The sequence below is a fragment of the Alosa sapidissima genome, chromosome 14 (assembly GCF_018492685.1).
Source record: "Alosa sapidissima isolate fAloSap1 chromosome 14, fAloSap1.pri, whole genome shotgun sequence".
Classification (NCBI taxonomy): Eukaryota; Metazoa; Chordata; class Actinopteri; order Clupeiformes; family Clupeidae; genus Alosa; species Alosa sapidissima.
Genome location: NC_055970.1, coordinates 17389770 through 17412634, shown reverse-complemented (window position 1 = coordinate 17412634; position 22865 = coordinate 17389770). Strand labels below are relative to the sequence as shown.

General features: G+C 43.9%; 1 protein-coding gene across 1 annotated transcript in view; it reads left to right on the top strand.

Annotated features, from left to right (window-relative positions):
- The first annotated feature begins 5528 nt into the window (after positions 1 to 5528).
- ddb1 (damage-specific DNA binding protein 1) overlaps positions 5529 to 22865 on the top strand; it is a 20725-nt gene continuing 3388 nt past the window's right edge. The window contains exons 1-24 of the mRNA XM_042062650.1: positions 5529 to 5683; positions 6682 to 6830; positions 7015 to 7131; positions 7413 to 7634; positions 8641 to 8755; positions 9001 to 9098; positions 9401 to 9559; positions 9946 to 10029; positions 10155 to 10271; positions 10577 to 10679; positions 11408 to 11483; positions 11791 to 11899; positions 15177 to 15355; positions 16236 to 16399; positions 16627 to 16734; positions 17149 to 17356; positions 17700 to 17795; positions 19556 to 19667; positions 19874 to 19997; positions 20155 to 20319; positions 20610 to 20704; positions 21224 to 21394; positions 22151 to 22260; positions 22432 to 22818. Of these exons, the coding sequence (XP_041918584.1) occupies positions 5623 to 5683; positions 6682 to 6830; positions 7015 to 7131; positions 7413 to 7634; positions 8641 to 8755; positions 9001 to 9098; positions 9401 to 9559; positions 9946 to 10029; positions 10155 to 10271; positions 10577 to 10679; positions 11408 to 11483; positions 11791 to 11899; positions 15177 to 15355; positions 16236 to 16399; positions 16627 to 16734; positions 17149 to 17356; positions 17700 to 17795; positions 19556 to 19667; positions 19874 to 19997; positions 20155 to 20319; positions 20610 to 20704; positions 21224 to 21394; positions 22151 to 22260; positions 22432 to 22818 (3329 nt within the window). The 5' untranslated portion in view covers positions 5529 to 5622. The remainder of the gene's footprint in view (positions 5684 to 6681; positions 6831 to 7014; positions 7132 to 7412; positions 7635 to 8640; positions 8756 to 9000; positions 9099 to 9400; positions 9560 to 9945; positions 10030 to 10154; positions 10272 to 10576; positions 10680 to 11407; positions 11484 to 11790; positions 11900 to 15176; positions 15356 to 16235; positions 16400 to 16626; positions 16735 to 17148; positions 17357 to 17699; positions 17796 to 19555; positions 19668 to 19873; positions 19998 to 20154; positions 20320 to 20609; positions 20705 to 21223; positions 21395 to 22150; positions 22261 to 22431; positions 22819 to 22865) is intronic.

The window sequence follows — 22865 nt, the reverse complement described above, 5'->3', positions numbered from 1 at the left end:
GGTGCAATCAATCCCTTCAATATCATTATATTCCAATATCTGGTCCTCCAGCATATGGCTAGGTTGACCCTACAGTATAGCTGGCAACAAAATGTTCAGTCAAACTAAAGGCTGTGCCAAAATGTAACTTGTAACAGAATTTATTTTGCAAGCGGCATCATGATTATACTTGACACCTGCTGTGGGGATTTGTGGCATCTGCTAAATATGTTCAGTATACTCCACAAAGCAAGATAATCTGATATGCCTGAATTAGGCATCGCTAAACAGCAAATTAGACAATTTCCCCCTTAAAACAACACCAACTGCAAACATAAAATTTTATATAGCACTAACTGTGCTGTTTAATAGGCTACATGTGCACAAGCTGGGGATCCAAGTTTTCCTCAGTTAATCGTCAGCAGGAGAGCCAGAAACACACAGCAAGGCTGTGTTGAAGCCTGCCTGCCTGACAACTATTAGAATAAAAAGGAAACAGTTCTGCCCTCATGAAGTCTGCCCCGTTTCGGAACAGTCTGACTTGCTCTGCACAGCCATCTATTTTCCCTGAGGTGTGGACTCACTCCTCACACAAAAAACACACTCCTGCCTCAACATTGCTCTGCTCTGCTCGCTGTGTTTGATTACGGTGCTTTGGAGAACCATCTCATGTGGTGCTTTGTCGGTGGGTCCTGTGCCCTGTGTAATGTACCATGGGCTGAACTTCACTTTGCCTCGGGGTAAGAACAGCCAGGCCAGTGTGCTGACTAAGAGAGCTACACTCACGGGCGAGGGATAATGGGAGTTCACAGAGGGCTCAAATCAGCCATGGGGGAAAAACAGTGATGGTCACTGCTGTCATTTTTTTTTTCCTGGGAGCATGGCTTGGAGTGACAGCGTAACAACTAAGCATTACAAGCTGTCAAAAGAATTTGAAACAACACAGCATATTGCCTCAGAAAAGAGGGGGAGAGAGTTCATGCTCTGAATCACAACAATGGGAAATAAACTAACTTCCACTGGACGTTCATGTCTATGTCTTAATATAATGGTGGCGAGTTTTCTAAAACTCATTATTCCATTCAGATAGAGAAGTTTCCGTTTTTTAGATTTTAGTTTGAATTTAACCAACTTCTGAATGTGATATTAAGAATAAAAGGGTGAATTTAGTGTCCCATGGTGGGTTAATGCCCTTTGGATCACTGACATTTTTAGTTTAGGTATTCCTTTCAGTAAACAGTAAATATCATAATATGAATTACTGGATTAAATCAAATAATAATAAAAGGGAGAGTTATAATAATTTTGGTTAACTGTATTTAATAAAGTTTCACATTCTTCAGTGTGGAACCTTTTAATCTGCAAAATGCATCTTTATCAAAACAATAGCCTTTCTTTTTCCTAAAAAGGACTGATGAAATAGAGGACTGCATAGATAAGAGGAATGCTGAGAAATACTACCAACGACAAATGTTAGTTCATAAAAGATATGCATGAGAAAGAAACAGGAGAAAGATATAGATAAATGCAGCAGCATAGTGCAGAAAAAATATAGCCTTAAATGCTGATTATCAGGACCCAAGCATTCCTTTTAAAGTATATTTCTGGGGCTTTTGCCTTTATTCAGATAGGAAAGTGAAGAATAACAGGAAGTGAGTGGGAGAAAGAAATGGGGTGGGATCAGGAAATGACTGCAGATAGCATTCGAACCTGGGTCCCCGTGGACACTTGGAACCGTACCCAAGCACCCCCACTTATTGTAACGGGGCTTCTTTGTCATAAAGTAAATATGTTGCTATGGAACACCTGGAACTAAAATTTATTTGCGTGAAGAACTATTTTCCCTCAGCCACAAAACAGAAACAACCTTATATAAAAAGACATAATTGTGTGAACCGTCTTTTCTCATCTTGGCGAGTAGTCTTAATAAGTGGGATATCATATAGTCCGCCAGTCAGTATAGCACAGTAAATCCCTTCAGGTAGAAGCCCGCCCCTCCGCCACGCCTACGCCTGGATGTTTTGGCGATGTTTTCAGTTTTCAGCACATCCCTGCGCCCCAGTCAGTGCCTGCAAGTGTCTTCATCAGGGCCATTCTGCTCTGATCTGGTTCTTGTAGTTCCAGTGTGTTCCCAAGTCTGCAGTCCGGAGAAACCCCAATGTATGTTAGATTTTTATCAACCTGATGATCTTCAACTTTAACCTTCACCTTCTGGATTTGAGTGGAGGGTAAAAATTATGTCTTACTTTCATTCAACTTCACTAGTTATAATTTGTGTTCCATGCCTCTAACTCCTGGGGGGGGGGGGTGCTTGGGTTTTTGCAGTTGAGATGTGTGCTTCGCTGTATCAGAGTGCAAGATCATCAGCATAGATAGCACCTTGAATGCTTTTTTGGTATATGCTGGGTGATGTCCTTGATAAAAACAAGGAAAAGTGTTGGGGAGATCATGGTGGAGAGGTTTGCGAATGCTGATAAACCCCATAGCTAAGTCACCCGAAGTCTTTAATTCTGGCACAGTCACCCATGGTAGACAGGTTTGTGGAGAGGCTCTAAACGCTTATCCAAGGGGATGTGGAAATGGAGGATGAAATCAACAGCTGTAGAATAGGTTCTCTATAAGTACATCACATTTCAGATTTTTTGCTTGATTGATTGCAATGTGTCAGTTTAGCATGCAACCACAACCATGATATTGTAGTGATTATGTAAATCAAGGGGAAAACATCCCTGAATAACTTTTGCATTTGTTTGTGGATGATGTAGCCTATGCCAACTTTTGTGAGAATCTGATTAGTTCATCAGACCGGTTAATCTTACTTTCACTTTTCAGCCGAAAATGTGGCTGCCATAATTGGCACGAATGGGTGATTTAAATGTGGGAGCATTCCAGATATTTTTGTTCTAAGCCCCAGCAGTGGAAATGTAGCAATTATCATAGTGTCCCTTAAACTATGTCATTTAATCCATTTAGAATCTATGGTAAAGATTTGGTGCCTACACAACTTACATTTTTCTGCTACCCATTGCATATTTTCCAAGTAAATAAAAAGAGGAAAAACAAATATGATAGGGTGCCAACTGCTTCACTGCTTAAAGAAAGAAATACCCTAAGAAAAAAAATTATTAAATACATAACTTATCAAATAATACCTATTGCAATCAATGCAAAAATCGCTGTATATGAACCAATATGTCAACACAGGAAATCTTAGAACAGAAACAACAGGTAGTGCTAAGGTCTTTGGGGATGTGAGTCATGCAACAGTCAGTTAGTTTCTGCAATGGCCTGTTCCTGTGGCTAAGACATGTTCACTGGTTGGAGCCAGACATCAGTGGAGGGGAGCAGAGCAGAGGGAAAGCCTTTGGGACCAGGCATCTGCAGATCAAAGAGGTGCTATAGTCTACACAGAAGGATCATTATCTTGATCTGATGGTGATGGAGAGTGTAGTGGACTGATACAAGCCCATGCAAGCCCCCCCCCCCCCCCCTCCCTGTGTGCTTACGTACATCCTATAGGAGCCCTTCACCAGCCTCAATAGCCATCACCAGATTCTACTGTGCTTATTAACCAATGCATTCATGGAGTCAAGGTGATGATGACTGCAAAATTCATGACATGATTCTGAGATGATTAGGTGGTAATGGATTGGAGATATTTTTGAACATAGTGGGGGGCTGACTCAGTAAACCTCCTCAGCTTTGCAAATCCAATACAGCAAGCCTAAAATGTTGACTAAAATCTATCATGCTGTTTTTACAACCTGAATTTGACATAACTGTCCTGAGTGACTCAGTACACTTTATCCCTGTAAACAAATGATATCTGCTGTTTCTCAGTTGACATGCAGGGAGATAGAGAACAGCACTTTGTTGTCACATATCTCGGTATTTTGGAACATTCACACAGCCAGTGCCAGTCAGGGCCATGCTGATACACTGGATATAGAGATTCACTTATCTCCTGCTTTTATTCATAGCATTGAACTGAGAGGAATGAAATGTGAGGTTGCTAATGAATAAAACATGCTGATTGCATGAGGTAACTCTCTTTCTCACGTTTACCCTTTCTGTCTGTCTTTCATACACACACACACACACACATTTACTCATCTTCTCACTCACATACACTCACACACACACATACATACACACACACACACACACACACACACACACACACACACACAGAGACTCATGCACACACACGCACACCCACAAAAGAAACCCTCACAAATGCATGCGCGTACACTCCTCTTCATCTCTTTGGGGGGGGGCTCATACGGAAAGGTCCACATCAACGCTTGGAAATCAACTCAGGGTCCATAAATCAAAGAGCAGCTCAAGCTGCACTCCTCCACCATCCATCAGCAGCCTGGTGTCCCCCTGGCTGTTCGGCCTCCCAGTCGTGTCAGCACTTCACATATAGCACCTTGCCAGCAGGCCCACTTTGCAGGACTGCTCTGTATGTATATATTCATTCAAATCACAAACGCTTATGCCTTATTTATGGGCCTGCACAGACGGCACCTTTGGCATCTGTGTGGGATGTTCGGTGGTAAATTGCTACAGCTTTGACATCGCCGGGGCTGCCTGTTTATGAAAATGAGGGTTGACACTCTCACCCCACAGCCTTGCTAATGTTACAGCATAGATATGCAGCACTTCACCTTTTGTCATTCCTCTTCAGTGTTTGAAATTAGTACAGTGTGTCATTAGGGGAAATTAGGCTCCTACTGCATAATTTCCCCTACTCCTGTTTTCCAGAGAAAGGGTGCCCTCGTGAAGGTGTGAACAGACGGCCTAGTTAATTCCCTCTAATGTTTAGTTTTGTTTGCCACCTATGGACTTTTAATATGTGTAGGCTACAGTAAACTGTCATTTAGAAGATACAATGGGAAATCATTGCAAACACGCAGTGTGTTAAAGTATTATTTCCTTGTGCATTTCAATATGAAAGATTGATAAAGGGGGGTTCTGAATTATGTAGGCCTATGCCTAACATGATCCCAAGACTAAAACGAGATCAAAAACCCCTTGATTTGGTAATTTCTCATTGAAACCCTCAAATTGGTGGAACAGATGTCAGCAAAATTGATAGCTCAGACATTCTCAGCATAATTGCTCTTGTGTACCCATGACGTTGTCACACTAAAGGCTAAGACTTTTCAAAGGTAGGCAAATTAAATTCTGTCACAACAATAGACTTAACTCCCGTATTGTGAAATAGCCTAGGCCTAGGCCTACTTGAAAGCACTGTGCTGAAACTCGGTGTGGTTCTACTGCCATCGTGCGACCAACTGAAGAGTTTCTTTGGCAGACATAGCAGCCTACACAACACAGGGATGTATGAGAGCAACATGTTTGAGTGTAAAATCGGACCGTAATTCTCGTGTCCCGATTTTTGGCCCATTTAATATAAGGCAATTTGATGGCGAAAACATTTCATCATCTGACATTTAGCATACGTAGCATAATCTAAAGGTCTCAAATCGAACAGTACACCATACCACATGGGGCGCTATACAAAATGAACGGTATGTGTCCATTATTGCTAACTGTGATGTAGCTAAATCGATGGTAGCTCATGTAAAGGGAGCTAAAATTATTTTGCAGGTGTTCGTGTTTTGATTTTTGAACGCCATGTCCTACAACTACGTTGTCACAGCGCAGAAACCAACGGCAGTAAATGCTTGCATTACTGGTGAGTGAATGTCCTGAACGGAATTGTTAATCTGATTGGCATAGGTGGTCCTGAAGCCTGTCATCTGTGTGCACAGCTCCCGCGCTTAACGCAAGTCGCAAAGGCCTAGCGCTTCTAGCTAGCTGTTGTCATTCTAACGCATGAAACGTTCACTGTTCGCTACCAATGTCCCTAATTTGTCTGTGTCGTCTATTCAATTTTGAATGTTTGTGTTCATCATTGTAAGACACTGATTTACGTCAAATCGTTTACATTAGGAAATAACAGCCTTAACCTAAAATGTGTGGCAATCGCTGGCTTGACGATGTTGATAGCTTGCATAGCAAACTAGCTAGCTAGTTAAACATGCGATTATAGATTTGGCTCAACATCACTGACCCAGAAAGGTAGACTAATTAGCAAAGGAATTAAATACGTAGCATTGTCTGTATCTAGACACATTCATTTCACAAACACATGGTAATGACACCTTGTTGCGTGACATTTAGCAAATGTTACATGTGTTAACCTCCCTGATTGTTTTAGTGTTATTCAACTATATGCTACCTAGCGTTGGCTAAGTCGACAGCATATTGGCTAACTTTAGCCAATTTCACAAACGGGTAGGCAACAGACAAGGCCAACTGCATGAGCCCGCAGTGTGTTTACTAGATTGGACAGGCAAATTAAAATTGCGCATGCCAGTTAGCTACCCTTGTAGGTCCAACACTATCGGTTGGATAGTACATAAAAAATATTATTTTTATGGCGTAGTCTTGCGTTAATAATGATGTCAACAAACCCCTGACACTCATAAGTCTACTTCAATAACAAGTAGATACTGCTAATGTTATGTTGAATTTTTTTAAATCGCTTTCCCCTCTTTATCTGGAATGTTTAAATATTGTTGTTGTGCAGGTTCTGTCAGAGGCGTAACACATATTGGCAGAAGTAGGTCAGTCATATTCCGTGTAATACATCTTAATACTGAAATGTTGCAATTATACCCAATACATCAGGCCACTTTACCTCCGCGGAGGACCTGAACTTGCTAATCGCTAAGAACACACGACTGGAGATCTATGTGGTCACTGCAGAGGGGCTTCGGCCCGTCAAGGAAGTGGGCATGTATGGCAAGATTGCAGTTATGGAGCTCTTCAGGCCAAAGGTCAGTGCACCTTTATACTCACGCTGTTGTTTGACTATCGTTCCTTTGGTTAGTCTGTTGTACTGCCTACTACCTCTCCACTCCCACTGAAGATCTGTATAGGTGTATCTGCATGGGTGCTAGCCGGTGTGTTCGGTAATGGATTTTTTTCTTCACACTGCAATGAGTGTTCTTTGTCCTTCAGGGTGAGAGCAAGGATCTCCTCTTCATTCTCACGGCCAAATACAACGCATGCATCCTGGAGTACAAACAGAATGGAGAGAGCATTGACATCATCACTCGTGCTCATGGGAATGTTCAGGTACATTATAAGCAGTCAAAGAATGCATTTGGATGTCACAATAAAGATGCAGAGTCTGGTTGTCAGCAGCATTATTTTTCACATTTGCATTTTGTATGTACATACTCTGGTACTAAGTTCTTTGCCTTGATCCAAACAGATAGGGCAAGGCCTTCATTGAAAGTGTTGCATAGTTGTTCCTTCTTTGTTGGAAATGTCATTGCAATTGCATTTATGCAAAAATATGCAAAGTATGCATGCTTTGACATTGACTGGGTATTGCTGACGTCTTTGCCTGTCAGGACCGCATTGGTCGCCCCTCCGAGACGGGCATCATTGGCATAGTGGACCCGGAGTGCAGGATGATCGGGCTGCGGCTGTACGATGGCCTGTTCAAGGTCATCCCCCTGGACCGCGACAACCGCGAGCTCAAGGCCTTTAACATCCGCCTGGAGGAGCTGCAGGTCATCGACGTGCATTTCCTGTATGGTTGCCAGGCACCTACCGTCTGCTTCATCTACCAGGTGTGTGGGCTGGTCTGAGAGGCAGAGCAGAGCGTAATAGCAGTTACTGCATGGTTATGTCCTAATGCTATACTTTGTTGTTCATTGACACAATTTGTTGTTCATTGTGGTATTAAGATGATGAATTGTACTTCAAGATTAGATCTGAGTAATGCATGTGTATTCAGGTACCCTTGTGAAGATTTTTTTTTTTTTTTTCCCAATCTCTCTAAGACTCTACCAAAGACTTTTTTCATCATGTCAAACAGGTATTTCCTGGATGGCAAAAGAATCCCTGGCTGAAATGAGAGCAAAAAGCTTTTAAAAAAATCATGAATCGATTTGATGTCTACATCGTTGATTGACGTCTACACCCTCCATTGTCTTACTGTTGGCCAACCCATAGACAATAGCTCCTCATGCAATATTAGTATTCTTTCCACACGGTCACACTCTCTGGTAGAGTAGACAGTGTGCATTTTGTCTGAGTCCTGTTAAGCGACAATGCACACTGTTAATCTGTAAGCAGCAGCTCTGCAGTCTAGAAAGAACTAGCTTCTGTGCTGCAGATTACACAGTTAGTGTGTTGTTGCTTGTTGTATCTGTGTACACACACAGTGACTGCATATTCTAAATATTACAGAGTAATTGGAAAGGACTGGGGAGAGGTGTGCGAAGATTAAGATTCATTCCACTTGCATCCAGATGGATGCGGCTGTAAAATACAATGTCTGGATGTCAGTAGCTTCAGACATTTCCAAAGGCTCCAAAATTACATTTCTCTTTCTTGTCTTGCAAAATAAAACCCACCACCCACCACAGTTTATAAAATAAAATTCCCCATCCTTTTTTCTCCATAGATTTTGAAAAATACTATGTAAAGACCTTAACAGTGAACTAAATGTGTCAGGAAGTTGCACGTAGCCTATGCTTCCTCTTCCTCTTGTCTTTTTGGCACAGAAGGTAGCCATGAGTGAAAACGGTCTTCCTTCATATTCCATGTCTGTGCTTTTATGTGCTCCTGCAGGACCCCCAGGGCCGACATGTGAAGACCTATGAAGTATCTCTGAGGGAGAAGGAGTTCAACAAGGGGCCCTGGAAGCAAGAGAATGTGGAGGCAGAGGCCTCAATGGTTATACCAGGTACAGAGGCAGGCTGAATATGAGACAGGATGAATAAAAATAGATATTTGAGTGAAAGGCAGAAAAAAGCAGAATGAATAAAAACATAAAGTTATATCTGACGGAAGAGTATGGAAGAGAAGGTTTCATTTTTGACATGTTAAACTGCCTTTGTATGTTGAGTATCTTAGACCAAGAAGTAATGTGTTGTTTATGTATTTTTTGACCAAGAAGTAATGTGTTGTTTATGTATTTTTGCTGTGCAGTACCAGAGCCATTTGGTGGTGCTATAATCATTGGTCAGGAATCTATTACATATCACAATGGAGATAAATATTTGGCCATTGCTCCCCCCATCATCAAGGTTAGTATACTGTGTGTTTCATGTGGCAGTGATGCTGAGTAAACATGCCAGAGACTTTTTATTTTTTCTTGTAGCCATCACAGCTTTGAATCCATTAAGACTTTAAGTTATAGCAAAATGGTATGAAACAATGTAGTGAAATGGTTCTCACTGCATTTTCCCTTATTTTGTTCCCACAAAGTCCAATTATTAAGGTTATGCATTAATAGATCATTTCCATGAAAGAATTATAAGATAATAAGGCTTTGGAAGTGGCCTGTGTTCTGTGTGTTTATTGGTTGGGCTTTTTCCCCCACCGCCAGCAAAGCACCATCGTGTGTCACAACCGCGTGGACCCCAACGGCTCGCGCTACCTGCTAGGAGACATGGAGGGCCGGCTCTTTATGCTGCTCCTGGAGAAGGAGGAGCTCATGGATGGTGGTGTGGTGCTCAAGGACCTGCGCGTGGAACTACTTGGAGAGGTGTGTGTGTGTGTGTGTGTGTGTGTGTGTGTGTGTGTGTGTGTGTGTGTGTGTGTGTGTGTTGTACAAGTGAAGCAGATACAAAAGGGGGCCCAAGAAGAATGTATATCATGGCACTTGAAATATGCTGGTTTGAGCAGCTTCATAATTCAGTTAAGCAGATTCATGATGTGTGTCAAGGAAGCAGCTGTTTTTTTGTATGTTTTGTGAACCTTTTTGTGTGAGTTTGTGTGGGAGCTTGAATAAGAGTTTGTGGAAGAACTGTGTGTCTGTTCTATGTGGGGATGTGTATACATACACTTGTAGATCTGCTTGGGTGCCTGATTCTGTATGAACTGCCCAGGGCTTATTTTTTTTATTGATGTTATTTCCTGTCCAACCTGCAGACCTCCATTGCTGAGTGTCTCACATACCTTGACAATGGAGTCGTCTTTGTGGGCTCCAGACTTGGTGACTCCCAGTTGGTTAAGGTCAGTGCCACCATCCCGCAGTGCTGCTAATCTCACACAAAGCTGCTGTATGACTGCAGTCCAGCAAATGGTAATGATATAACACAATGCCTAACATTTTCTCTATTGTCTAACTGTTGTTCCAGCTAAATGTGGACAGTAATGACCAGGGCTCCTATGTGGCGGTGATGGAGACGTTCACTAATCTGGGTCCTATTGTGGACATGTGTGTGGTGGACCTTGAGAGACAGGGACAAGGTCAGGTAAGAGCAACAGCATGCTCAGACCCAACAAAGCTTCGGCCACTTCAGGGAAGCAGCTGCTCTGACCCTTTGTAAACCCAGTTTGTAAATGAAATTTGTTAAACGGAATACGTCGGAATTTCATCTGACCTTGTCTCAAGCAAGGTTTTGGAAAAGTGTTTCAGAAGTTTTTTGAATTCTAGACCCTCAAAAATTAATTGTCTGTTGGCAGCTTTTCACCGTGTTGTAAGTGTGCATGCGGAGCTGGCAGACCAGCCAGCTTGAGTGTGTGTGTGTAAGTACTTAACCCTCGGCTCCTTTATCAGCTTGTCACCTGCTCTGGCGCCTTCAAAGAGGGCTCCCTGAGGATCATCCGCAATGGCATTGGCATCCACGAGCACGCCAGCATCGACCTGCCAGGAATCAAAGGTGAGCCTTCAGTACCCTCAGCAGGGTTGTGCACAATTCGAATTGCAATTCTGCTTCCTGTTTGCTACCTCAATTGAAATGCAAGTGAAATTCAAGAATTCAATTGGAATTTAAGAGCCTGTTTCAATTCAATTCTGGAATTTTGCACAAGCCTGACCCTCAGGAGCGCTTCTGCTGCTCCTGCCACTGAGGCCCTGTGGCACACTCATTTTTTTCTTTTTCTTTCTTTCTTTCTTTCTTTCTTTCCTTCTTTTTTGTTTTAGTTGGCAAAGCTTTTACTCCACTTTTGTTTCAAGACATGGCGTTTTTGTTCAGTCAGTAGACTTCCCTCCCTTGGGAAATAAGCCACTAGAGTTGCTGTCTCAGCTCTGGCACCTGGTGTCCTAACAAGTCATCAGTTTCCCTCAGGAGAGAAGAGTGGAGAATAATAACCCCCTCTGTTTTTTTTAGTGCTCGCCTTCTTCAGGATTCCCCTCACTTGACTAAATAGGTAGCCGCCGGTTCGCTAATGATCCCAGATCAGTGATCCTGATGAAGGACATCAGACAGCAGTAGCCATTTAATATTAAACCCAGTCTAGGAACACAATCTAATCAGGCACTGCACCAAAATACCACGGGGGCCTGATGAATTGCCCTGATTAAATTCCAGCCAGGGACTCCTTTTTATGTGTTGTGTAATGCACTCTGGCAGCTCTCACACCCCACCCTCCCCTTCCCTCTCCGCAGGACTGTGGCCCCTGCGCTCTGAGGCTGGCAGAGAGACCGACGACATGCTGGTGCTCTCCTTCGTGGGTCAGACCAGGTGAGGATCACTTCCGCATGCCTCTTACGGGCCTTTGTGTCCTAATTAGCATGCTGGAGGGCGCTCCCTCGTTCCCCCTAGTGGGAACCCCTATTGTGTCATTGGCACCTGATGTCTGCAGTAAAAATGGGTCATCGGATGGTGATGGTATTCATTCTTGTTTAAGTGCAGCTGTGAAAAGTGTTGGTTTCTCAGTTGACCTTTTAGTTGTGTCTGAGAGAGGAGAGAATAGGAGAGGAGAGCTGATGGTTGTGTTGTTTTTATGGTTCAGTTGTGTCTGATTAAGGCGTCTGTCTTGTCCAATCAGAGTGCTGATGCTGAGTGGAGAGGAGGTAGAGGAGACAGAGCTGCCAGGCTTTGTGGACAACCAGCAGACCTTCTTCTGTGGGAATGTGGCCCACCAGCAGCTCATACAGGTAAACACCCATAGCACTCTTATAGAACACCCATACAGGTGAACACCCATAGCACTCTTATAGAACACCCATACAGGTGAATACTCATACAGGTCAACACCTATAGCACTCTTATAGAACACCCATACAGGTAAACACCCATAGGATCACATTAGCCAGCGGCAAGCGTAACTCAACGCTCAGACCATAATAAATTCTATCTTGTTCCTATGGTAACGGTTTGCCTTAAATGACAATTGAATACTCTTGCGTTGCGCTTTGAAAGTTGAAACAAGTTCAACGCTCAGCTTGCTCAACGCTAGCGTTACGCCAGCGTTGCCAGCGTTACGCTGCCGAACCATAGAGAACAATAGGAAACCTGCCGCTGGCCAATGTGATCCTCGCCTTATAGAACACCCATACAGGTGAACACCCATAGCACTCTTATAGAGCACCCAGACAGGTAAACACCCATATAGGTGAACACCTACACTACGGTTAGAAATGTCCTTGTTTTCATCATTAATGTTGTAAATGACTGACTGTGAAAGAAATGGCTGATCTTTAATGCAATATCTGCATAAGTATACAGATGCCCATTATCAGCAACCATTCATCCAATGTTCCAAAGGCACATTCTGTTTACTAATCTGATATCATTTTAAAAGGCTAACTGAGAAAGAAAACATTGGAGAACCCTTTTGCAATTATGTAAGCACATAATGTAATCTGAAAACTGTCTATAATGGAGTGGAATGGACATTTCTAAGTGACCCCAAACTTTTGAACGGCAGTGTATAGCACTCTTCTAGAACACCCAGACAGATGAACGCTCATAGCACTCTTAACTGGTCATTGTGTGATGAACATTACTGTCAGTGAACATTGTGGGTTCTCACGAGTCCTTGACATCCTTGGTAGTTTTTTTTATTTTATTTTTTTAATTTTATAATTTTATTGAAGAAATCAAGGCCTTTTAGAGTGTTTTGGAAAATAGTCACAAATAGAGAGGGGTCATTGGCAGTACTTGAGAGAATTGGTATGTTTTTGTCAGAAAAGGCAAGCGATTGCGTAATCTGCCTTCACTATAACAAAGCACAATTGAGAAATATTGAGTGTTCATGCCTTCTAGCCTCTCTCTCTCTCTTTTTAATTGTCTGTCAGTCCTGAGTTTCTGTAAAGCCGGATAGTACTCCTAGTTCTCATTTTAAAAATTCTCTCTCTAGTATCTCAAACTGTGGTGTTTTGGCCCCTTGAATTCAGCCTAAGAAGCCTTTAAAAAGTTCTGAAAAGTGATATTAAAAAAGTTGTGGTTGTTCAAGCAAGTTAAAAAATAGTATAGTTAAAACGTTTTAATTTCCCAGGCTTTTGTGAAACATGTATAGCCCACTACACTACCTGTTTCTTTCTAAGGCGTCTAGACACAAACTCAAACACTACCCAACAACAGCTTTTTACACGGTTCAAAAGGTGATTGGTCTGAGTGCATAATATGCATATTATGTAGACATCCACTCAACAAGTTGTCTCCTAAATTAGCATCAGAATGGCATGGTGCGAATGCAGTGTTTAAAAGTTGTGACTAAAATCTGCCTCTACAGCATGTTCTGCTAGGAGCAGAGGTGGTCAACATCAGGCAGCTGCTCTCCAGTGTCAGACAGCAATTAGGCTCATACCCTGAATATGCCGTGTAAGCAGCTCCAAAACTGTTAATAATTAAAGGCAACTTATTCTCAAGTCGACAGCTCAACATTTGTGAAATTTTAATGTAGTGCATTAATACAATTTCTGTAGGTTAGAGGATGTGGAAGTTGGACTTCTATTCTGCTGAGATGTACTATAAAGCGGTATAGACTCGTTTGTGGATATAATTTGCCTGGATTATCACTTACAAATGCCTGTTTTGAAGTATTTAGAGACAGACACAGATAGAGACAGACACACAGACAGAGACAGACACACAGACAGAGACAGACACACAGACAGAGACAGACACACAGACAGAGACAGACACACAGACAGAGACAGACACACAGACAGAGAGAGACAGACAGACAGAGACAGACACAGACAGAGAGAGACAGACAGACAGACAGACACAGACAAAGAGAGACAGACAGACACAAACAGCACCCTACCTGACACACATTCAAGACAAAAACCTGAGAACCACACTGACAAAGTACAGACTCAGTGAACATAGCCTGGCAATAGAAGTGGGAAGGCACAGACAAACATGGCTGCCGAAAGACACTAGACCTAAACACAGTAGAGACAGAGATACACTTCCTGACACAGTGCACAAAATATGTTAACATTAGGGGAACTTATTTTGAAAAGATGACAAATGTTTTCCCTGAATTCCTGCAAGCGAGCGATGAGGAGAGGCTTTCATTCCTCACTGGAGAGAAAGAGAAATGCCTCCTCCTTGCTGCTCAATACGTATATTCCTGCGATAATGAAAGGACCTGCTGATGTGAAACTTACACTACCTAAATATGAACATACACTCATACATACACACACACACGAACACATGCCCACACAAACATGCAGACACACACACACCCTTCTCCATTGCCATAGTTCATAATTCATATTTGTGTACAATTATCATTATTCTGTTTTATTTGTGTGTTTTATTTGTGTGTCCTCTTCCCCTCCCCATTTGATGTATTTGACCCAAATGCTTTGGCAATACTGTACAACGTTATGGTCATGCTAATAAAGCAGCTGAGAGAGAGAGAGAGATGGGTTCAGTGAGTTGACCAAAGGAACACGTGAATTGGTAACGAGTTATTGGTTCATAGTTTTGTTGAATATCAGCCTGACACATTTGTATGAAAATGCATTACATTTTCTGCACCCTTTGTGTGTAAACAGTTTGTTCTGTGGGACTGCATAATCATAGCGGAGTGCGTTTCATTCACACTCTAGGGGGCAAGACTCTCTGCTACCCAGCTCTCTTATAAAAGGCTCATTTGCCCACAACAAAAAGAAAAGTGTCAGCAAAAGTCTGCTCATTATAAATATTTCATTCTCTTCCACATCAGACTTTAATGCATTTAAATATTTCAACTAAGAATCAGTTGGGGCCATTATAAAGCAACGCGGCTGTAATTCATCTCTCTCTTCACTCAACATTTTTTTTATATTCCATATAAAACTCAAGTTTAGGAAACGTGTGACATCTTGGACAGAGGACTATCCTGCCTGTCCATAGCTGGTAGCATTAAAAGTGTGTGGTTGTGACACTGTGTGTTGACGGACATGTTTCTTGTCGTCTTTTGCTGTGCAGATTACGTCTGGCTCCGTGCGGCTGGTGACCCAGGACAGCAAGTCTTTGGTGAGCGAGTGGAAGGAGCCGCAGGGGCGTAACATCAGCGTGGCGGCCTGCAACTCCACACAGGTGGTGCTGGCCGTGGGTCGTGTGCTCTACTACCTGCAGATCCTCACCGGGGAGCTCAAACAGATCAGGTACACACACACACACACACACACACACACACACACAGGGGAGCTCAGACACAGACATCAGCAGGGAGCTCAAACAGATCAGGTACACACACACACACACACACACACACAGGGGAGCTCAGACACAGACATCAGCAGGGAGCTCAAACAGATCAGGTAAACACACACACACACACACACACACAAACACCTCACCAGTGAGCTCAAACAGATCAGGCACACACACACACACATACACAAAATGATAAAACATGCACATAATGGGACTGAAATCTTTTAATAAAGTGTGAATGAATGGATGGTGTTATAGATGTGTGTATGTACGTTAATGGTGTTGACACTGGTACTTCTCAGCATCAGTGCTGTGGGTGATAGTTGGCTAGACAACAACTTCACACTTGCACCACTTTTACCTCCCCATGCTTTCTACCCCAAAGCAGAAATAAACAGTCACACTCACTACCTAGCATACTTCAGCCATTTGAATGTAGAGTAGCTACATTTAGTTAGTCTCTTCATCTTCTGAATAAGAAGTAATTTCACAATAGGTCTAATTGTAGCTTTTGAAAGAATTTCAAATGGAGGAATTGAAGTGATATCTGAGAAGTGACAGTCCAGTGATGGACGCATACACTCTCGTATACAACACTGCACCATTCCTCTCCTCACACACACACCCACTGAATCACTCTGAGGAGGCGCCATGCTGAAATCACTTACAGGTACACACACACATACACACACACACACAGGAGCAGTCACACAGCAAGTCACCTTCCTGCTGTAATGAAACGATCCTCTTTCTCATCCTCCTCCTCCTTCTTCCTCTCATCCTCCTCTTCCTCATCCTCCTCCTCCTCCTCTCCCATTGGCTGTGCAGCACCACAGAGATGGAGCACGAGGTGGCCTGCCTGGACATCACCCCTCTGGGGGAGAGCGGTGGCGAGTCGTCCCTGTGCGCCGTGGGGCTCTGGACGGACATCTCGGCTCGCGTGCTCAAGCTGCCCTGCTTCAGCCCGCTGCACAAGGAGATGCTGGGAGGAGGTGAGGCAGACAAGGAGCTCTCCAGCAGCCAGATGTGTGTGGGTGGAGACAGGGCAGAGGGTGTGATTCTAAGGTGGTTAATTATGGCGTGACACTGTCATGTTTAGCAGGTGGCAGAATGTCTGGCCAGGTGGGAGAAATGACTCACACTCTCTCTCTCACACACAAACACTCACTCTTTCTTTCTTTCTTTCTTTCTCTCTCTCTCACTCTCTCTCTCTCCTCAGAGATCATTCCTCGTTCCATTCTGATGACAACGTTTGAGGGAAGTCATTATCTTCTGTGTGCACTTGGAGACGGAGCCCTCTTTTACTTTGGCCTGGACCTACAATCAGGTCAGTGATTGTACTTACCTACCTGCCTGTCCCACTATGTCCACCTACCTGTGCACTTACCCCAATTGTTAGTTTATATCTGAATGCTATTGAAATCATGAAAAAATAATTTTATTAATTTGATTTTTTTTGTTTAATGGTAAGGTTGTATTTATCAGTTATTATCATGCACACATGTGTAGTAAATACCATAAACAAAGGAGAATTTGATCATAGAGGGAAGATATTAATAATATATTTGTAATTATTATAATTATAGAGAAATGGGAAAAGCATGTAGAACAAGAAAGAATATCCGACACACAGCAGTCTGCACCTTTCAAGATGATGCACCCCCAGTGATTGCACTAAAGCTACATACATCGGTTTCTGCTCTATTTACAACTGTGTTCTGTGCTCCTTTGGCCTGTGCAGGCGCTCTGAGCGAACGCAAGAAGGTGACCTTGGGGACGCAGCCCACGGTTCTGCGCACATTCCGCTCGCTCTCCACCTCCAACGTGTTCGCCTGCTCCGACCGGCCCACCGTCATCTACTCTAGCAACCACAAGCTGGTCTTCTCCAACGTAAACCTCAAGGAGGTCAACTACATGTGCCCCCTCAACTCCGAAGGCTACCCTGACAGGTGTGTGTGTGTGTGTGCGCGCGCTACCCTGACAGGTGTGTGTGTGCGCGCGCTACCCTGACAGGTGTGTGCGTGTGCGTGCATTGTTTTGTTTGTGTGTGTGTGTGTGTGTGTGTGTGCACTCATGCGTATTGTTGTGTGTGTGGGTGGACTTCAGGCGGATTGTGATTGTCAGAGGACCACCAGTGGCAAGTTTGTGTTGGCCTCAGCGTATGCTACCATCTGGCCTGATCCATGTGTGGTTTCTGTTCTGAGCATGTTAACAAAACTTTTGTTCTTTCTCTCTCTCTCTCTCTCTCTCTCTCTCTCTCTCTCTGTGTTTCTCTGTTTTCCCTCATGGCAGCCTTGCCCTGGCCAACAACAGCACACTCACCATCGGCACCATCGATGAGATCCAGAAGTTGCACATACGCACAGTGCCCCTCTATGAATCACCAAGGTGGGTGTGCGTGGGTGATGCTTCATCCGTCACTGACTCGTCAATTCACTTGACAGCAGGATCACTATGAATCCGATAACAATGCAATCTGCTGTGACTAGGAATAATAGTCCCTTTTTATTGAGAGAGCCTGTGTTTGTCTTCTGCCTTTTGTTCTGTTGCAGCAGTAGAGGAATACAAATGGGCTCAGACCTAAAGAGTATTGTGGTTAGGTATAGGCTAAGGGCAGGACTAGAATTTGGCTCTTTGTTTGGAGAAGCTTGGAGAAAAGGTCAGGTTGTAATTTTACTTTCTAGTCAAGAAATGAGGCTGTGGACATGGGTTGCGGATTGCAGTGTTATTATTTGTTGTTAATCAAACCAGTTGATTTGTTGTGTGTCAAATCGGTTACTCCATGTACGTTCTAGAAATGTGTTGCATCAAAGCATGGAGTGTGAGAAGTACGCATGTACCATGTTGTATTATTGCATATGGTATCGAGTTCCTGCAATATAGATGAATTTACATACCACAGTATTGACAATAGGGTTGAATGATATTTTTGCATACTGTAGCTTTGTGTGCAGCATAGGACCGTATGATGGGTTAACGTTTTTGGATATTACAAATTATTATTATACAGCTCTTAGTAGAACGCTCCATTGACTTGAATGGGATTTCCCAAAGTTCTATGGTCAAATATAATCATGTAATTCAATGGCAACGGGTTTTGTCCTTATGATTTACCGGTACGTCTTTTAATATCACTCCGCAAGTAGTCCGGTCACTTCTTGCAATGGAACTTCATTCAAAAGTGAAAGCAGACAGTTGATCTACTGTGTTCTAGAGGATGTAACAAATAAATGTAGACGTATCATGTGGAGTTTATTTTTTCATTTTGGCAAGTAGCCGTATAATAAGCGGGATAATGTATGGAACGCCAGTCATTATCGGGAAAATAAGCCCCTTCAGGCCGATACAAGACCGGTTTGACCTGTCGGGACTTATTTTCCCGATAATGACCGGTGTTCCATACATTATCCCTTACATATTGATTCTTCCACATTATGTAGTGGTCTTACCATATCAAAATTGTACATTTCACCATTGCTGCTCATAATATTGAAATATGAGTTTTAGCCATATCACCCATTCCTAGTTAGAAGTGGTAAGGAGTCGGACTGACTTGGACGCCACCACGCTGTTCTAATATGTAAAGGATAATGTATAGAACGCCGGTCATTACTGGGAAAATAAGTCCAGACAGGGCGAACCAGTCTTGTTCCGCCCTGAAGGGACTTATTTTCCCAGTAATGACCGGCGTTCTATACATTATCCCGCTTATTACACGGCTACTTGTCAAAACGAAATAATAAACTCCCCCCGATATGACTTTAGCCTACAGAGCCTAGCCTATTTGTTACCGTTCATCGTGGCATTTGCTGAGAAACAAATAGTTTGCATCAACACACGCTGAATTTGAATCAAACATTCTTTAGAACACAGCTGATCAACCGTCTGCTTTCACTTTTAAATGAAGTTCCAGTCCTTGCGTAGTGATATGAAAGACGTATCAGAAGCACAAAACCCGTTGCCATTGACAGCGGTAATTATATGTTTGCAGCGGTAATTACATGAATATATTTTACCGTAGAACTTTGGGAAATCCCATTCAAGCCAATGGAGCGTTCTACTTGTCTTGTGAAGAGCCGTGTAATAAAATATATTAATAATAATAATATTATTAACGTAGGCTCTGTGTGTGTCCCACACCTTTTTAGGAGGATCTGCTACCAGGAAGTATCCCAGTGCTTCGGGGTTCTGTCCAGCAGGGTGGAGATGCAAGATGCCAGTGGTGCCACCAACCCAGTCCGCCCCAGTGCCAGCACTCAGGTGAGCTCTCAGCGCCGGGTCGTTTGTCCTCATCTTAATTTGTTTCAGGTGTAGGCCTTAGGCTCTGTAAATAGCTCTGAGGCCATGCAAATGATTCATTTGTATAGTTGTTGTTGTTAATTAATTGTATTAAATGAATAATTGAAGATGAAAAATGTAAGTGAGTTGAAATACTTAATTTACACCGTGTGTGTTTCTCCCTGTAGGCTCTCTCCAGCAGTGTAAGCTCCAGTAAGCTCTTTCCTAGCAGCACTTCACCACATGAGACCTCCTTTGGGGACGAAGTGGAAGTCCACAGCCTGCTTGTAGTGGACCAGCACACCTTTGAAGGTAGGCGCACACACTCTCACACACACTCACTAACTGCACTCAGGAAATTGCATTAATATTTAATGTAGCCTGGCAGCGGTATGTGTGTGTGTGTGTGTGTCGCTGCTGTGATTTACTCTGGTGTGACTGACCGTGACTGACCGTCTCTCCATGCCAGTGCTGCACGCCCACCAGCTGCTGCAGAACGAGTACGCCTCAGCATGGTGTCGTGCAAGCTGGGGCCGCGACCCCGCCGTCTACTTTGTCGTGGGCACAGCCATGGTCTACCCCGAGGAGGCGGAGCCCAAGCAGGGACGCATCATCGTGTTCCACTACACCGACGGTGAGCTGCACCCACAGGGGCTGCGTGGGCTGCTTGTTAGAACTAAGAACCGATGGCACCTGACTCCACATGCCGTTAATTACCGGTCGGTTCCGGTTGTCATAGAAGTATAGCACAGAGGAGCCGTGTGGATGGGGCGCCCATCGTAGTGATGCCATCTGTGTACGTGACAAGCATGCCACAGGCTGGTTTTCTCCAAACACTTGAGTGTGAAGAGCTAACTGTCTGTGTGTGTGTCCGTGTGTGTGTGTGTGTGTGTGTCCATCTGTGTTGCATGTTCCGGTGCGAAGGCAAACTCCAGACGGTCGCTGAGAAGGAGGTGAAGGGAGCGGTGTACTCCATGGTGGAATTCAACGGCAAACTGCTCGCCAGCATCAACAGCACCGTGAGTGGAACTCGACTCTCTCTCTGTGCACATGCGTGTGCGTATACAGAGGTAGAGGGAGAGACTTTGGGGGGGGGGGGGGGGTGTATTTTAATGAGTTTGTCCACATTTTTTCATCAACAAATCGCTGGGCGTAGAGCCTGATGTATTACAGCCAGTGAGTAGGAGAAACATCCTGACTTGATGAAGAGTGTGACCATCTGCTGCTCTCCAGGCTTGTTTGCTTTGCTTGTCTCATGGGTTTTTCTTACACACACACACGCACTCCCTCACACACTCACGCACTCCCGCACACACACACACACTCCCACACACACACACACACACTCCCCCACACACACACACACACTCTCACACACACACACTCTCTCTCACACACACACTCACTCTCTCACACACACACACACACACACACACACACACACACACACTCTCTCACACACACACACTCACTCACTCTCTCTCACACACACACACACACACACACACACATTCCCCACACCACTCTACTCCCTTCAGGTCCGTCTGTACGAGTGGACGGCTGAGAAGGAGCTGAGGACGGAGTGCAACCATTACAACAACATCATGGCTCTGTACCTGAAGACCAAAGGAGACTTCATCCTGGTGGGAGATCTCATGAGATCAGTGCTGCTGCTGGCCTACAAGCCCATGGAGGGCAACTTTGAGGAGGTGAGGGGGAGCTGGGGCAAGGAAGAAGGGCAACTTTGAGGAGGGGGCAGGAAGGAGAGGGTGGGGCTCCAGACACACTGTGTCCTGTGTCTGTATCCTTAGGTGCCAGTCTCCAGCGTGAAGGATAAATGAACGTCCTGTCACTCTTCCTGTGTTTAATATATTTTGGTCTGTGCTTCCTTTGTGCCTATCACACTTCCCACTAGAGTTCTGTAGCAAATCATGGGCCGTTATATCGGGTGACATTATACATTTTACAAATGTATAATTAGATTCTTACAACATAGCCCCTAAGCTGTTATAAAATCACTGGAATTTACGGCCTCTCAGGGCTTGTTGCTTAATTTTAGGATGCCATCTTGGGCTTTGGGAAACACATTGACTTTTTTTTTACAATTGTCTGATGTTTTACAGACTAAACAACTAATTGATTAATCAAGAAAATAATTGACAGATGCAGCAATTAAAAAAAAAAAATCTTAAATTGCAGCCCTACCAGTCACGTCATTAGTATATTAGCTGCCCGAAGGAAATGTAATCTAAGGAACTGACAAGGAATGTAATGGTCTTAAAATGACATTGTAGTTTCCACGTGGAGCTCATGAGGGTTTTAATATTGATTGGGGATATTAGAGGGACTCTGCAGCAGAGGAATAGGATCATGTAGGATCAAATAAATACAGCAGAATAAGGTGTGATGTCTTTGTTTACTGGAACTCTAGTTAAAATGTGTGTGTTTGTCGTTTGTCTTTGAAGATTGCACGGGATTTCAACCCCAACTGGATGAGTGCTGTTGAGATCCTCGACGATGACAACTTCTTGGGGGCAGAGAATGCCTTTAACCTCTTTGTTTGTCAGAAAGACAGGTGCGTTTAGCGTTTGATCACTTGCCTTTGTGTGACTCCCTACTGAATTATTGCAACTGCATTACACTATGAGAGAGACTCGTGTGAGCTGTGGTCTCTCTTTCTTTCTTTCTCTCTCTCTGTTCTTCTTTTCACCCCGTCATGCTGGTCTCTGGCTCCGTCGCTCCGCAGTGCTGCCACCACAGATGAGGAGCGGCAGCACCTCCAGGAGGTGGGTGTCTTCCACCTCGGCGAGTTCGTCAACGTGTTCTCCCACGGCTCCCTGGTGCTGCAGAACCTGGGCGAGAGCTCCACGCCCACGCAAGGCTCCGTGCTCTTTGGCACTGTCAACGGCATGATTGGTGAGGCTCTGCCAGCATGCAGGCAGGCGGCCGTGTTTCCCCTAGTGGCCCTTCTCAGGCAGACATCTTGGGCTTTTTTAAAAAAAAGTCTTTGGACATGTAGAGGGCAAAAGCAATTTGTTTGCTCTAATCTACCTGCAGTGTGGCGGGAACCTCATATCTCTCTCTCTCTCTCTCTCTCTCTCTCTCTCTCTCTCTCTCTCTCTCCTCTCTCTCTCTCTCTCTCTCTCTCTCTCTCTCTCTCTCTCTCTCTCTCTCTCTCTC